General features: G+C 41.1%; 1 protein-coding gene across 6 annotated transcripts in view; it reads left to right on the forward strand.

The window, feature by feature from the left end:
- Positions 1-17,350, forward strand: part of INPP4A (inositol polyphosphate-4-phosphatase type I A) — a 528,838-nt gene that overhangs the window by 154,240 nt on the left and 357,248 nt on the right. For all 6 annotated transcript variants that reach the window (XR_012715090.1, XM_075265181.1, XM_075265179.1 and 3 more), the window contains exons 4-12: positions 4,188-4,232; positions 4,443-4,561; positions 6,929-7,045; positions 7,635-7,714; positions 9,099-9,210; positions 9,510-9,600; positions 10,665-10,812; positions 12,164-12,294; positions 15,872-15,976. Coding sequence is in view for 5 of the 6 variants with exons in the window: in XM_075265181.1 (XP_075121282.1) it covers positions 4,188-4,232; positions 4,443-4,561; positions 6,929-7,045; positions 7,635-7,714; positions 9,099-9,210; positions 9,510-9,600; positions 10,665-10,812; positions 12,164-12,294; positions 15,872-15,976 (948 nt within the window). In the remaining variant the exon portion in view is untranslated. The remainder of the gene's footprint in view (positions 1-4,187; positions 4,233-4,442; positions 4,562-6,928; positions 7,046-7,634; positions 7,715-9,098; positions 9,211-9,509; positions 9,601-10,664; positions 10,813-12,163; positions 12,295-15,871; positions 15,977-17,350) is intronic.

Raw genomic sequence — 17,350 nt, forward strand, 5'->3', positions numbered from 1 at the left:
AACAGTCTTGAAGGAGTTCTCAGAGATGCTTAGCACTTGTTGGCCCTTTTGCCTTCAGTCTGGTGACTGTGGAGGCCAGGTCATCTGGCGTAGCACCCCATCACTCTCCTTCTTGGTCAAATAGCCCTTACACAGCCTGGAAGTGTGTTTGGGGTCATTGTCCTGTTAAAAAATAAATAATGGTCCAACTAAACGCAAACCGGATGGAATAGCATGCCGCTGCAAGATGCTGTGGTAGCCATGCTGGTTCAGTATGCCTTCAATTTTGAATAAATCCCCAACAGTGTCACCAGCAAAGCACCCCCACACCATCACACCTCCTCCTCTATGCTTTATGGTGGGAACCAGGCATGTAGAGTCCATCTGTTCACCTTTCCTGCATCGCACAAAGACACGGTGGTTGGAACCAAAGATCTCAAATTTGGACTCATCAGACCAAAGCACAGATTTCCACTGCTCTAAAGTCCATTCCTTGTATTCTTTTGCCCAAACAAGTCTCTTCTGCTTGTTGCCTGTCCTTAGCAGTGGTTTTCTAGCAGCTATTTTACCATGAAGGCCTGCTGAACAAAGTCTCCTCTTAACAGTTGTTGTAGAGATGTGTCTGCTGCTAGAACTCTCTGTGGCATTGACCTGGTCTCTAATTTGAGCTGCTGTTAACCTGCGATTTCTGAGGCTGGTGACTTGGATGAAATTATCCTCCGCAGCAGAGGTGACTCTTGGTCTTCCTTTCCTGGGGCGGTCCTCATGTGAGCCAGTTTCTTTGTAGTGCTTGATGGATTTTGCAACTGCATCTGGGGACACTTTCAAAGTTTTCCCAATTTTTCGGACTGACTGACCTTCATTTCTTAAAGTAATGATGGCCACTCGTTTTTCTTTACTTAGCTGCTTTTTTCTTGCCATAATACAAATTCTAACAGTCTATTCAGTAGGACTGTCAGCTGTGTATCCACCTGACTTCTGCACAACACAACTGATGGTCCCAACCCCATTTATAAGGCAAGAAATCTCACTTATTAAACCTGACAGGGCACACCTGTGAAGTGAAAACCATTTCCGGTGACTACTTCTTGAAGCTCATCAAGAGAATGCCAAGAGTGTGCAAAGCAGGAATCAAAGCAATAGATGGCTACTTTGAAGAACCTAGAATATAAGACATATTTTCAGTTGTTTCACACTTTTTTGTTAAGTATATAATTCCACATGTGTTAATTCATAGTTTTGATGCCTTCAGTGTGAATCTACAATGTTCATAGTCATGAAAATACAGAAAACTCTTCGAATGAGAAGGTGTCTCCAAACTTTTGGTCTGTACTGTATGTGCTCAGTATTCATCTTCATTTATTATAGTCAGGGTGGAAATATTCTCTTTGTACTTAATCGGTGGTGGTCACCTTGACTAGATCAGGGTTGCTCATTTAACTAGACACTTACATAGCTTGTTTATACCCTTGTATTTCTGACTTTCTGTTTTCTCCATATTTTTTTTTTTTTTGCCAAAAACAGAAAAGATCCCGGTGAAGGAATAAAAAAAAAACTTTGTGCTGGCACTTACTGAATATGAGCAGAGCATAAAAGTGACTGTAGTAAACACTGTAGTACCACCATAACAGTGACAGCCATAAGTAGACTACTGTTTCCTTCCTGACTGTGCTGCATGAGTGAGTGAAGCTTTTCTATTATCTATGAACCTAGTAGACATCCAGGGCTCTGAGCTGCAGAACACACAAATGTTCACTGGTGCTTTGGCTTCATCATCTATATGTTCAGACCACAGGAGCATATATCAAGGATCGATATTTGAGTTAATAATGTTCTGACAGCTCGTCTCTGACTCTTAAGAATGGGCTACATACATTGATCTCTATATATCTTATTTTTTGACTGATGTTCATGGACACAAAAATATAAATAAATGTTGGTAGCCCTTCAGCAAATTTCTGAGACATGTCCTTGTCTGTTTGGTCTTATAGGCCTGTATATTCGGTATTTAGCCTTGCTGAGTGTCTCTATACATGAATAGAGATGAGCGAACACTAAAATGTTCGAGGTTCGAAATTCGATTCGAACAGCCGCTCACTGTTCGAGTGTTCGAATGGGTTTCGAACCCCATTATAGTCTATGGGGAACATAAACTCGTTAAGGGGGAAACCCACATTCGTGTCTGGAGGGTCACCAAGTCCACTATGACACCCCAGGAAATGATACCAACACCCTGGAATGATACTGGGACAGCAAGGGAAGCATGTCTGGGGGCATAAAAGTCACTTTATTTCATGGAAATCCCTGTCAGTTTGCGATTTTTGCAAGCTAACTTTTCCCCATAGAAATGCATTGGCCAGTGCTGATTGGCCAGAGTACGGAACTCGACCAATCAGCGCTGGCTCTGCTGGAGGAGGCGGAGTCTAAGATCGCTCCACATCAGTCTCCATTCAGGTCCGACCTTAGACTCCGCCTCCTCCGGCAGAGCCAGCGCTGATTGGCCGAAGGCTGGCCAATGCATTCCTATGCGAATGCAGAGACTTAGCAGTGCTGAGTCAGTTTTGCTCAACTACACATCTGATGCACACTCGGCACTGCTACATCAGATGTACTAATCTGATGTAGCAGAGCCGAGGGTGCACTAGAACCCCTGTGCAAACTCAGTTCACGCTAATAGAATGCATTGGCCAGCGCTGATTGGCCAATGCATTCTATTAGCCCGATGAAGTAGAGCTGAATGTGTGTGCTAAGCACACACATTCAGCACTGCTTCATCACGCCAATACAATGCATTAGCCAGTGCTGATTGACCAGAGTACGGAATTCGGCCAATCAGCGCTGGCTCTGCTGGAGGAGGCGGAGTCTAAGGTCGGACCTGAATGGAGACTGGTGTGGAGCGATCTTAGACTCCGCCTCCTCCAGCAGAGCCAGCGCTGATTGGCCGAATTCCGTACTCTGGCCAATCAGCGCTGGCCAATGCATTCTATTAGCCCGATGAAGTAGAGCTGAATGTGTGTGCTAAGCACACACATTCAGCACTGCTTCATCACGCCAATACAATGCATTGGCCAGTGCTGATTGGCCAGAGTACGGAACTCGACCAATCAGCGCTGGCTCTGCTGGAGGAGGCGGAGTCTAAGATCGCTCCACACCAGTCTCCATTCAGGTCCGACCTTAGACTCCGCCTCCTCCAGCAGAGCCAGCGCTGATTGGCCGAATTCCGTACTCTGGCCAATCAGCACTGGCTAATGCATTGTATTGGCGTGATGAAGCAGTGCTGAATGTGTGTGCTTAGCACACACATTCAGCTCTACTTCATCGGGCTAATAGAATGCATTGGCCAATCAGCGCTGGCCAATGCATTCTATTAGCTTGATGAAGCAGAGTGTGCACAAGGGTTCAAGCGCACCCTCGGCTCTGATGTAGCAGAGCCGAGGGTGCACAAGGTGTAGTTGAGCTAAACACACACATTCAGCACTGCTTCATCACGCCAACAGAATGCATTGGCCAGCACTGATTGGCCAGAGTACGGAATTCGGCCAATCAGCGCTGGCCAATGCATCCCTATGGGAAAAAGTTTATCTCACAAAAATCACAATTACACACCCGATAGAGCCCCAAAAAGTTATTTTTAATAACATTCCCCCCTAAATAAAGGTTATCCCTAGCTATCCCTGCCTGTACAGCTATCCCTGTCTCATAGTCACAAAGTTCACATTCTCATATGACCCGGATTTGAAATCCACTATTCGTCTAAAATGGAGGTCACCTGATTTCGGCAGCCATTGACTTTTTCCAATTTTTTTCAATGCCCCCGGTGTCGTAGTTCCTGTCCCACCTCCCCTGCGCTGTTATTGGTGCAAAAAAGGCGCCAGGGAAGGTGGGAGGGGAATCGAATTTTGGCACACTTTACCACGCGGTGTTCGATTCGATTCAAACATGGCGAACACCCTGATATCCGATCGAACATGTGTTCGATAGAACACTGTTCGCTCATCTCTATGCATGAACAATAGGAGCTTTGTGGCTAGCACAATTATATGAATAATAGGCCTGGCTGGCATTCTTATATTACTGAAAATGTAAGCCCAGGGAGTGAAAGAAGAAACACAGTAGACCTTGTGCCTGCTCCTAGAAGACCATAACCTAGGACCTATTGTAATGAATGTATCTGGTTACTGTTAAACATATTTACTTTACATTTGTAGGAAATTTCCAGGATCCAGATGAACCAATTTTGGAGTTTAGCTTGGGTAAGTGAAAAGCGTTAATTTTCAGTTATTTGTAAAATTTCATAGATGATATAACATTATTTGAAAGTATTCTTGATAACCTGTCTATTAGTAATGTAATAAATTCACTATATATGGTGTGCGCGCTTTGTAATAAACATTATTGTGGTTTGTGTGACTTGAGGAATGTACTTGTCAGTCGATATGTAACCTGTTCTTACTCTCTTACAGCATGCAGTGAGCTCACTACTCCATCACTTGAGCGGAAGCCAAATAGTTTTGTTTCTGTTAGTGTCACAACACCTCCTCAGGCTTTCTGGACAAAGCATGCACAGACAGAGATCATAGAGGTGAGAAGGTCTAAAATGGCAAGAAAGTTTCCTGTACTAAAACCACCGACGTTCAGTAAAGATGATTTCGTGGGAATGACAAGCTAAATGAGCAAGAGAGAAAACTGCTAAATATGGTAGTAGTAAGCACAGAGAGGTTTTACTGTAAGTGCACGGAAAGAAGGTTATAAGATAAGATAATCCTTTATTGGGGCAGATTTAACATTACTGACTAAAAATAAGTAAAGGGAGCAGCCTCTATTGGGCTATATCACTGCAATTCTGTCTTCCTAATTACATCAGGGAAGACAGGCTTGCACATACCAGTGAGCGCCCTCTATTGGTTTGCAACACTGAGACACCTGACTTCCTAATTACATCATGGAAGACAGATTTGCATGTTCTTCCAATAAAAATAAGTAAAAATTTATTAAACTGTGGCAGATTTTTCACAGTGCCCCATGCTGAGAGATAAACCTGCAACAGCGTTACACTGTCTACTCTAGGTGTTTGGGGGTTTTGTCTCTTGTCGGACAAGTTGTAAATACCTTCTGTATCACATATGGTAAATGTAGTATAAACTGTGCTGTGCTTTTTTTTTTTTTACTGGATATTGCACCACAATTCAATTTTCATTAGTATATCCACCCCAATATATTTAGCTTCCTTACAACAGCAATGTTGTTTAAAAACAGATATGTGCATAAAATGAAAGGTGTCGTCTTATAAAGTGATCAGGTGATCACTGTGGATCTAGCTTCTGAAACCCTAGGGCAAGTTGCAACCTTACAGATGAATGGCTGTCCATCTAATTCACAGACTTGGTCTGCCAAGCTGGTAAGGTGCGACTCTGGTTCATAGGGGAAGTTGGGGGGCAGGGTGGCTGAGCCTGGTACTATTTTCTTTCGTAGGGTATATAGCTAGCTTTTATTTTTTTCAGGCCACCTCCTTTTAAATGTTCCGGAATACAAATTAGCAGAAGAAGGTGAAGGAAAAGGCACTTATGTTGAGCTAGCCATAGAATACTTGCAGACAGTGAATGTCTAGGACATATTCACCTGTGCTTGAAATCCCCTTCTACTTCTATAAAGGAATGTTTACATTGCTCAAAGAGCTTATAGTACTTGTAAATTTCGTTAAGGAATTGAAATCCTCTAAAGTGGTGCTTTTCCTGCTTTAGGAAATTGCATAGTTATTTCTCAATATATTCGCACTAACATTCTACTTCTTGATCAACTTCCTACTCAGTTTTCCTGTTCTAGCTGAGGGTTGATACTTCTTGACTACTTTACTGACACTCAGACATGTTTGTATTAGGACTGGGCGATTATGACCCAAATAAAAAATCACAATTAATTGAAGATTTTACCTCGATAACAATTAATGAACCATAATTTTAGGACACTCCCCTTTTGTCTGCCATGCCTCTATTTATATGTCAGTGATTTTCGGTTTTGGCTGTTCACATAGGGGCAGTCATAATTGGGTACTCTGCAGTTAAAGACATAACCTATAGCCAATGGCAATATGAGACAGGGTGGCATGGATGCAGAATAACTGAAATAATGAATGCGAGCAGGTTTCCACCAATTCATTGAGCTGACTTTTGCTTTTGGTTACTTTTTTCGATTAATTGCCCAACCCTAGTTTGTATATATGTATTTGATCTGTTTTATGGCTGTAGTCTGTACTCCATAGGGTTAAATAGATGCCTATTGGTGTCTATTCCGCAGTTTAAAGTCACTATTATTGTAGCTGTTTTAGCTATAGGTCACTGCTGTAAGCCAGTACCGACATGTGCCTTATGTTAACTTAGCACAGAAATGTGCTGCTAGGCTCAGTATTTTAACTGACCTGTGACTGTTCTGACATCCGGTAGTCGGAGAGCCTATCATAGAGACAAGAGATGTGCTATATCAACTCAATAGATGTACAGCAGGAAGGATACATTTTGTTTGGTTTGCTTTATACAAGAAACTCCTTCACGAAAATACACTGCCAAAGCAATTTACAATTACCTATATACATACATTATATACATGCGTTTTTATTTAAACCCCAAATAGTAACAATGTGTGATTACCAAATTAACTGTTGCTCACATGAACATGTGTATAGAAATCATCCCATATCACATAATAGCAGCTAGCGTATGATTGCAAATAATAGGGCACAATGGTATGAAAATTGTATAAAACAATCTGATCGTTAGGATATACATACCTAAGTGGAAGCCCCCAATACATATTTTTGCGCTTGATGTTGGGGTCATTTGTACACAGTAACATAATATTGCTACTATCACGGCATGGTTGTGACACTCACAACAACTTCCTTGACTGGCAGAAATGGAAAATGAAGCCATTGTTTGCTTTTTCTGTCTTACAGGGGACAAGTAACCCTATCTTTCTTAGCAGCATTGCCTTCTTCCAGGATTCTCTTATAAATCAGAACACCCAGGTTAAGCTGTCTGTGTATGACGTCAAGGACCGATCTCAGGGAACTGTAAGTGTCTTGTATATTCTCATGTTGTTTTAGAAAATTAAACAATAAGGGTTCAGTGAAAATCCTGTTTATTAGCACATAATATTTTATATTAGGGAATAGCAGTAGAAGTAATTCCCAAATATATTATCAAGTGATTCCTATCTGGTTTAGGCTCAGACAAATCTAATTTCACATCACTTAAGAGAATATTATGACAGCAGGAAAGGACATATTGTCCAAATACTCGGGCTGCAGATTTATCAAGTCACTGGTGCTTAGGAGCTGGAGTAGATTTCAGCCATTAGGTACACCAATTTCCAGGTGTAAGTAATGTCAAATAAGTTGTGTTCCAAAAATGGTGCTTTGTTATCACAAGAAATCTAGCATTGGAGCAATGATAACTTCCACCACCAATGTTTTTGCTGACCTGATAAAAATTCCTTATAATGTGACGACTGTGGAAACCAAATCCTCCATATGATACTATGAGTGGCAGAAGGTTACTTCTAGGTAACAGAAGTATTATGCAAAATTATGGCAGTGTACAATAAAATAACCTTTAAAGTAAATGTGATATGCTTAATGCTCTTGTCTTATTTCCATGCAGATGTACTTGCTAGGCTCGGGAAAGTTTATAGTGAAAGATTTGCTGCAAGAGAAGAGCCACAGGTTACACTTGCCGTTATGGTCAGTGTTCACTATGTAAAATTCTCTATATTTACGGGCTGCGTCTTCTGTAACTCTCATCTTATCTAATGTGAGTCAGAATAAGATTTGAGTCAGCATGAAGGTCTTCTAGCTGGAATAAATAAATGGAATACATTTGGCAGGGCAGCAGGTGTTCTTCTTGCACATATGTAGTAGATATTAGTTACAGTAGGGTCAATAAACCTGATACACCAAAAGTAAGCAACATCTTTTGACAAAGATTCTCTGACCTGGGTCTGTCATTAGTTTATGGTCTAAACCGAACAGTAGCTGAATGTGACCAATATTTACATACTAGTGCATCTCAATAAATTAGAATATGTGTCAACAGTACGGAGGTCTCATAAACTCACAAGCTTGTGCATAGCCACCACTCCCTGCCAGGGTGTCCCCCTCCTCATACTCTCTGGGATGAGGGATGATCAGCTTATCTTACCTGAAAAGCTGGAACATGAATTGTTTCAAAGAGCTGAAGACAATGATAGCTCAGCCTCCTCCATGCCTGGCTACCCGGGAAGTACTTTAAAGTTAATAAAATGTAGCAGGTGGGAAGAATCCTTGTATACACAAAATCCACTGAGGTAGATTGATAACACAAACATAAACACGACATTCACTAAAGGTATATATTTGGCTAACCTGATTATGTAATAAGAGCCTCTGTTATCACACCCCCCACACACTATAATGCCTTCTTACTGGCCCTACACAGTTCAGTGCCCTGTTAGTATTCCCCATTCAATATAATGCCCCTCACGCATTATAATATTTCATTAGTGTCCCCCTCATGGTATAATGTCTTATTAGTGCCCCCACACAGTACCATGACCATGTGTTCCCCACACATTGTAATGCCTCCTTAGTACCCCCCACACACAGTAGAATGCCCCTTTAGTGTCCTTTCACAGTACAATGCTCCTACAGTACGTCCTCTCCCTTCTTACTCCTTTTTAATGATAGCAGTTGGGCTGATCTCCCAATTGCTGCCTGTTCTACACTGATGTATACAAGTAGTTGAGTAGTGCTAAACCCTCCTGTCTACACTAGTGTAGCCAAACTGTTCTACTCTTGTGTAAGGATCAGAGATGAGTAGTACTGATCCCGGCTACTGCTATCATGATACCTTTGTGAAAAAGGGACTGTAGTCAGGAAATCATTTTTTCTCCCAACCCCTGTCTTCATTAAATGAGCAAGGGGGGAAGGGTTTTAGGCAACTGGTGTCTGAGGTCGGCCAGTTCAGTACCCTGTGATATATATTGTTACATATTGCACATTGAAAGCTAGTAAATAGACAGTGGAATATATGAGCAGTGGAAGTAGCTAACAAAATCTTCCTGAGAGTGAAATCTGTTCTTCCTTACAGGTCTGCAGAGCAACAACGTATTGGCAATATTACGGTAATAGGCTGGCAAATGGAGGAGAAAGTTGATCAGCAAGCACCGGTGTCCAGATCATCAGATACTGTTAATGGGAGAGTGAGTATTCTTATTAGTACCTTGAAATCAGATTCCTGAATTCGATTTTTATCTTGAGACCATTACTTATTTACCACAGTGAACATATGTAACTTATGTATAGAAAATAGTGAACTAAATGTGAATGAAATGTCATGATTTGTGGTCTCTGCTCAGTCGGTACTTTGCTTTGTCTTGAAAACCTTTCTGTGTATGCTGATCTTGTGTACAGGGACTCCTACCACCAAGCATTCCTTACTAATATACAACTTTGGCATTCACTGAACTGCAGAACTGAAATGTATGCTTATTTTTTTTAGACTGTAATACCGGTTGATGAAAGTTTAACAGAATCTTTAGGAATTCGCTCAAAATATGCATCACTGAGGAAAGATACATTATTAAAATCAGGTAAGTGCATTAGTTTCCAAAGTTCTAAACTACACTGTTTGGTTTCCCTCATACTGTTCCATACAGCATGGATTGGGTCAAACAAATGAAAGAATACTCACCTTAAGAAATGGGTAACGTACTAGCATTATTGGCCTTACACATTTTTCAAAATCTAGGTGGATTATCTTCTTTGAATTAATAGAATCAGGCTGTAGGCACTATGTAGTATAAAGTAAATGGGCTACTAACTTGGTTTTACATATCAGGACATAGTAAAAAAAAAACATCTGGTCCTTAGAAGGTCTTAGAAGAGTTGGAGGAACGATTCCAGTGAGAGTTCGGAAGTGGGACGCAGGAGAACTTCAGTGATATCTCTACAGTGAATCTCTCTTCTAGCTCTTCTTCTCAGTCCTGTAAAGCGAGAAGTGTGTGATCATGCGAGAAGTCACGAGATCACACTGCTGAAGCTGCTCTGACATTGTCCTCTGCTAATTGGACAGTGTCAGACTGATGTCGCTGCTCCCTTCACTGTCAGACACATCCTTCAGACAGTGAAGGGCTTAATTAACATATAGGGTGCCAAAAATAACGGGGCTCAGAACTCCACAACGAGGGAGGCTAGAGAGACAATTCAAAGTGCCCCAGAGCCTGTGCAGCTGCACCTGTAACATGGTGCAGAAAACTGCACAGCCTTGGGGTGGGGAAAGATCCTCTTTAATTCTCCAAAATCTGGTTATTTCTGTTGTTTGAAACAATTTCCCTGCCAAGTTCTTTCAAATACTATCAAGCGCTCCTAAAAGAATTGATTCTGTTTTGCTGGCAAAGGATTGTCACACTAGATATTGATTTGATTTAAATTCCTCTTTTGTCCAGTCACTTAATTTTGTTAAATGCCAATATAAACTGTTAACCCTTCTGATTTTTAAAGCAATGTTACTTTCCCACTCTTTTAACCACATTTTTCTCCAAGTTTTTGCACAGCACTGTAAATAGTGTTTGTACATGTGTATCCTACCTGTAGCATTACTGAATCACTGTATGAAATTTTTTTTGTTTAATTATTTTTTTTCCCATGTTTTTAGTGTTTGGTGGTGCAATCTGTCGCATGTACCGTTTTCCTACAACAGACGGAAACCACTTACGCATATTAGAGCAAATGGCGGAGAGTGTCCTTTCCTTGCACATACCTAGGCAATTTGTAAAACTCCTGCTTGAAGAGGATGCAGCAAGGTGAGAATTATGTAATTACACAAGCATACAAGAGAATTATATATTTAGATCAGTCATAACATTAAAGAGGACCTTTCACCACCTCCACCAAGTTCTTGGCTTTTGTTAATAGGTACTTCTCCACAGGTTTTAGCACAGTTGGAATTTTTTTCTCTAACCCCCACCATTCCCGAGCAATAAGTTTAGTTAGTTTTGCTGTCTGATCTCTGCTGGTGGATTCCAGTCCACTTTAAAAATGCAGAGAGAAAAGTCGTACAAGCAGCACTTTTCTCTCCACATTTTTCAGCCCTTTTTGGGCGGAAACCTGGTGGACTCCATTATAGTCTGTGGAGTCTGAGGGTTTCTGAAGGTAACCGCTTTTTTAAGCGGATTAGAATTCCATAAGTGAACCCCTGCATCCCCCGAATGCAGATGTGAACCTAGTGTAAGTTTTGCAATGTCAGAAGGACAGTGTCAGATGGGGGGCGTGATTTAGAGCTCAGAAGTAGCCATTATCAGAGCTCAGAATCACACACCTTGCCTGCTCCTGACACCGTCCTCTTCACAGTACAGAGTTTAAATAGTATATCAGGCACTAAAACGAAAAGCATTGATAGCTCAGGAACAGCGAGGCCTAGAGAAAAAATTCCAACTGTGCTAGAATCAGTAGAGCAGCAACTACTAATCGTAAATGTAAAAAGCTGAACTTGTTGGAGGTGGTTAAAGGTCCTGTTTAAAATGGGTGAAGTGAATGGCACCAGGGAGACCTACAATATACTAGGTGGTTTTAATGCTATGGTTGATCAGTAGCCTGTTGGCAAGTTTTTGTGTTCAATAATTTTAATCCCAAATGGATTTTCAAGGACATCCTGGACATTTTATACTTTTATGTTTTTCATTTAAAAAGATTTGCCGTACAAATGGCTTATTGTTAAAATCATGTTACTATGTTAAACATATTGATAGCGATAGTTGTGCGTATAAATATAGACTATTTCCCTTATATGTTAATGTTAAAGAGGTTCCCATCTGGGCAAGTTACAGGATGGGGATAATTTACTGATCATTACTCCACTGGTCAAGAGAACAGGAGATTTTTGCTGCCAGTTCTGAATGGAGCAGTGGTTGGGGAATCCCACACACCGTGCTGTTCATTTCATTGGGAGTGCTGAGATAGCTGAACTACTGCATGATTCTGCTGGATTCAGAACAGGGGTCTAAGATTTCCCATTCTTCTGATTGGTGGGGGGTCCGATAAATTGTCTCAAACTGATCTGTAAGTTATCCAACAGGGGAGTAACATGCCCAAATGAATAAACACCTATAAGGTGCTGCTGAGCTAATGTGATTTTTCTCATCTTGTCTTACACAGGGTGTGTGAACTTGAAGAACTGGGGGAACTGTCTCCATGCTGGGAGAATCTTCGGCGACAGATAGTAACTCAGTATCAGACGATCATTCTAACATACCAAGATAATCTAACTAATCTTCACCAGTACAAAGGTCAGCTGAAAAAAATTACCATGTACAAATAGTGTAACATCAGTGTTATTTCTAATATAGCTTATTCTTCAAATGTAAATACCGCCAACTTTTCAATATAATGTTTTAAAGTGGTTGTCCAAGACCTCACACGTACTGGATATCTATGACCTATCCTCAGGTTTAAAGGGGATCTATCATTGGGAAAAGTTATTTTTAACTAAGCACATACTTGCATAGCCTTTAGAAAGGCTACTCCACATATACCTTATGTACATAAATCGCCTCAGTAGTTTTTGAATGAGGCTGGTTTTATTCATATGATAATTAGCCTTCTCCGTGCACTCCAGAAGTGTCTGTGGGCACCGTCTGATATTTTCTGCTATGTATGTGAGAGCAGAGAGATGAGTCAGCAGCAGCCTCTCTGCTCTCACACACATAGAGAATAGCAGACAGTGTTCACAGACTCTTCCAGAGTGCACAGAGAAGGCTCATTAGCATATGAATAAAAGCGTCCACATTCAAAAACTACTGAGGTGATTTACATACAAAAGGTATGTGTGGAATATCCTTTTTAAAGGCTATGCAAGTATGTGCTTAGTGAAAAATGACTTTTCCCAATGATAGAACCCCTTTAAGTCATCAGTATCTGATTGTGAGATCTGACACCTGTACCTCGCGCCAATTGGCTGATCCAGTTGTTGAAAGATGTATACAGGAACCATCTTTGCCCCTATTCAAGTGAATGGGAACCGAGCTGTACATCTCCAGTGCCACCTGTACAGAGCTATACATTGTAATGGTGGTTAATTGCTACAATAATTAACTTCATTAGGAACAAAGCTACTTTCATCATTAGAATGTAGGTGTCAGGTCATCAGTATTTAGTACATGGAAGCTAGGACAGGTCCTTTAACCCCTTAACGCTCTGGTCAGTAATAGTACGTCCTGGCAAGTAGCACGTTCGCGACATCGGGAGCGTTTTCTGTGACATCACCCCCCCTGGGCACCCCCCGCGGTGAGATCGGGGGGTGCCCTGATGAATTTTATGCAGCCCGGGATCTGGATAGTGACCCCGGGCTGCTAGGACCTCTCTTACCTGGTTGATCCTGCTTGTGATGCTGGAAGTGTGTCTATGCGTCTGCAGAGACACACTTCCTATATAGCCTGCAATACACGTGTATTGCAGGCTATAGTACTGGACCAGCAATCAGAGTATTGCTGGTTCAAGTACACTAATAGGAGAAATAAAAAATGTGAAAAAAGTGAAAAAAATAAATAAAGTGTGTGAAATAAATAAATTCCCTTTTTCTATAGCAAATGAGTTATTAAAAAAAAACACCTAAAAAATAATAAAAACAATGCATATTTGGTATCGACGCGTCCGTAACAACCTGTACCATAAAACTAAAACATTATTTCACCTATATGGTAAATGTCGGGAAAAAAAAACGGAAAAAAAACGCCGGAAATAATGTTTTTTTGCCATCTCACCTTAAAAAATATGCTATAAAACGTGATCAAAAAGTCGTATGTACACCAAAATAGTACCAATGAAAAGCACAGGTTGTCTCGCAAAAAATAAGCCAAGCGAAAAATAAAAATATTACGCATCTCAGAAGATGGTGATGCAAAAAACATTGATTTATGTCCCCAAATGGGTTTTTGTTCGGCAAAATTACTAATGCATAAAAAAACCTATAAATGAGGTATCGCCGTAACCGTACCGACCCGCAGAATAAAGTTCACATGATACTTATGCTGTACACCATGTGGAAAAACATTTAAAAAGTAAAATGCAATACCAGAATTGATTTTCTTTTTATCCAGCAAAAAAAGAGTTAATAAAAAATAGCCAATAAGCTATAGGCACCCAAAAATGGTGTAATTACAAAATGCATCATATCCCAGAAAAATAAAAGCACTCATATGGCCACATCAACACAAAATAAAAAAATATAGCTTGAATAATGTGAAGACAAAAAAAACCCCAAAATCGCCAAATGCGTCAGAAGGGGAATATATAAGCGGTGCGAGCGTATGTCAGGGTACAGACCAGTTTTGCAGCTTACAAGAAAAAAAAACAATAGAAGAGACCCCCAAAGTAACCCCTCCCCCAATCATAGGAGCTACTGGGATATAATAGGGAATTTGGTGCTCCCAATGTTCTCCGCACCGCTTACATATTACCTCTTCACCATCCGCTGTGCATTCACGTCTGAGATAATAATACTCACTACACCCCCTGATAAATTCTTTGAGGGGTGCAGTTTCCAAAATGGGGTCACTTTTGGAGGTTTCCCACTATTGTGGTACTTCTAGGGCTCTGTAAATGCAACATGGTATCTAAAAACCATCCTAATGAAATTGCTGCCCGAAATCCCTAAAGGTGCTCTTTGATTTCTGAGGACACGTATTGAGTCACGTTGCACAGTAGGGCCACATATGGGATATTTCTACAAACTGCAGAATCAGAGAAATAAATATTTTGGTATGTTTTGCTGTTAACCCCTTCATTGTTATGGAAAAATGTGGTTTGAAATGGAAAATGTGCATAAAAAAGTGACTTTTGGAAATTTCACCTTCATTTTGAATTAATTCCTGTGGAACACCTAAAGGGTTAATAAAGTTCCTATATACAATTTTGAATAGTTTGAAGACTACCGTTTCAAAAATGGGGTCATTTATGGGTCTTTTCTATTATATAGACTTCTCAAAGTCACTTCACAACTAAATAGGTCCCTAGAATACAAAATCTTGAAATTTTCTTGAAAATCTGACAATTTGCTACTAAAGTTACAAGCCTTCTAACTTCCTAGAAAAGTAAAAAGACATTGAAGAAACAATGCCAATATAAAGTAGACATATGGGAAATGTTAATTAGGAAGAATTTTGTGTGTTATGACTGTCTGTGTTTTCACGAGAATACCAGAAACTTTCAAAATTGATAATTTTATGAAATTTTCAGTATATTGTCCGTTTTTTAACAAACAAACGCAAAGTATAATGACCAAAATTTACCACCAACATAAACTACAATGTGTCACGAAAAAACACTCTTGGAATCACCTGGATAGGTAAATGCATTATGAAGCTATCCTCACATAAAGTAAAAGACGTCATATTTGAAAAACAGGGTCTGAGCCTTAAGGCCCAAAGTACCCTGCGTCCTTAAGGGGTTAAAGAAGTCCTTTCACCACCTCCAACTCTTTGCCTTCTTTGATAGGTACTTCTCGACTGAACTTGACTTTTTTTCTTTAGCCTCCTCCTTTCTGGAGCAATCAGCACTGTTAGCCATATGGGCGGTCCTGGGCTGGAACATATAGTTTGTGACAGCCCACCAAACAGTAGAGAACCTAATTAGCATATTGGGTTCTGAGACAGACAGCAGCTATTGCTCAAGAATGATGGGGGGCTAGAGAGAAAATTCCAACTGTGCCAAAAAATAGAAATGTTAATGTCTGTAGTGAGGTGTGATTCCCTGGAAAGTTCATGTTACAAGAACACTTTTGCATTTACTTTTCTTAGTACTTGTTTTAATGTTTATGTTAAATTTTGCATATAGTATTATAAGATACAGATCATTTTTGTTTTCTAGGTGTTTCTTTTAAAGCAAGTAGTCTAAAAGCAGATAAGAAACTAGAATTTGTTCCTACCAATTTACACATTCAAAGAATGAGAGTTCAAGACGAATCTACATCAGGTATCACTATCATGTATATGTATATATAACTTCTTACAGTAATTGCCTGGTTTTCTTTTTATTCTTTTGATCTGTACCTTTCACACTCTACTAAAAGTGGCAAGTTAACTTTATTGTTCAGGTCACTATGATTATGGGGATTCAAACCTTTAAATTCTTTGGTAACTAGGTGGTTGGAATTGAAGGGGTTCTATAGACATGGACGCTATAATACCGTATTTTACGGACTATAAGGCGCATTGCCCATGAGCGCCTTATAGTCCGTCTCGGTTCATATATAAGGCGCACCGGACTATAAGCCGCAGTCCGGTGCGCATTATATGTTATTGAAAGCGGCGGCAGGCAGACTTTGCCAGCGGCCGCTTAACCCCCCGCGTGCCAGCCGCTTCTATTGGAAGCGCTCGGCAGGCGAGGAGGGGCTCTATCAGCAAAATCATGTTGATAGAGCCCAACCGTAAAAGTTAGATTAAACTACCCCCCCCCCCCCCCCCCCCCGTTTTAAAATAAAAGCCTGAAACAGAATGTGAAACTTACCGAGCGGTGCAGGGTGGGCGGGCTTTCAGGCCTCCTCTTCCTCCGATGTTCCGTCCGCCTCCTCCGGCGCTCGCGAACTGATAATGGCCTGGGCGCATGCGCAGTAGCCGTAGTAGAAGCATTATGATATTGCGCATGCGCCCAGGCCATTATCAGTTCGCGAGCGCCGGAGGAAGTGGTCAGGACATCGGAGGAAGAGGAGGCCTGAATGCCCGCCCTGCACCGCTCGGTAAGTTTCACGTTCTGTTTCACGCCGGCGTGACAGCAGGGCTGCCGGACACTTCCCATTCATTTCTATGGGAGCCGGCATGCGAGCGCTCCCCATAGAAATGAATGGACTGCTTTTTTCCATTCATTTCTATGGGGAGCGCTCGCATGCCGGCTCCCATAGAAATGAATGGGAAGTGTCTGTCCATTCATTTCTATGGGGAGCGCTCGCATGCCGGCTCCCATAGAAATGAATAGGAAGTGTCCGGCAGCCCTGCTGTAACGCCGGCGTGTACGGCTGTGATACACGCCGGCGTTCCGTAGTGTGAATGCACCCTTACGGTGCCTTTTATGTATGTATGGAAGTGGCACGCAGACTTTGCCGCCGCTTCCATCCATATATAAGGCGCACCGGACTATAAGCCGCACTTACGATTTCTGAGGAAATCGTAGGTTTTTATATGCGCCTTATAGTCCGGAAAATACGGTAACTGTAAAGCCACTAAATTTGTTAGAAAAATGGAAAGAATTCAATCAACTGTAATTGGTTTTGAACAGGAGACTGAAGAGGGTCTAAGGTAATGTTCACCGTACCATTATTATTGTTCATTGCTGTTATCCCTTATAGGATGA

Source organism: Leptodactylus fuscus, chromosome 2, assembly GCF_031893055.1.
Source record: "Leptodactylus fuscus isolate aLepFus1 chromosome 2, aLepFus1.hap2, whole genome shotgun sequence".
Taxonomy (NCBI): domain Eukaryota; kingdom Metazoa; phylum Chordata; class Amphibia; order Anura; family Leptodactylidae; genus Leptodactylus; species Leptodactylus fuscus.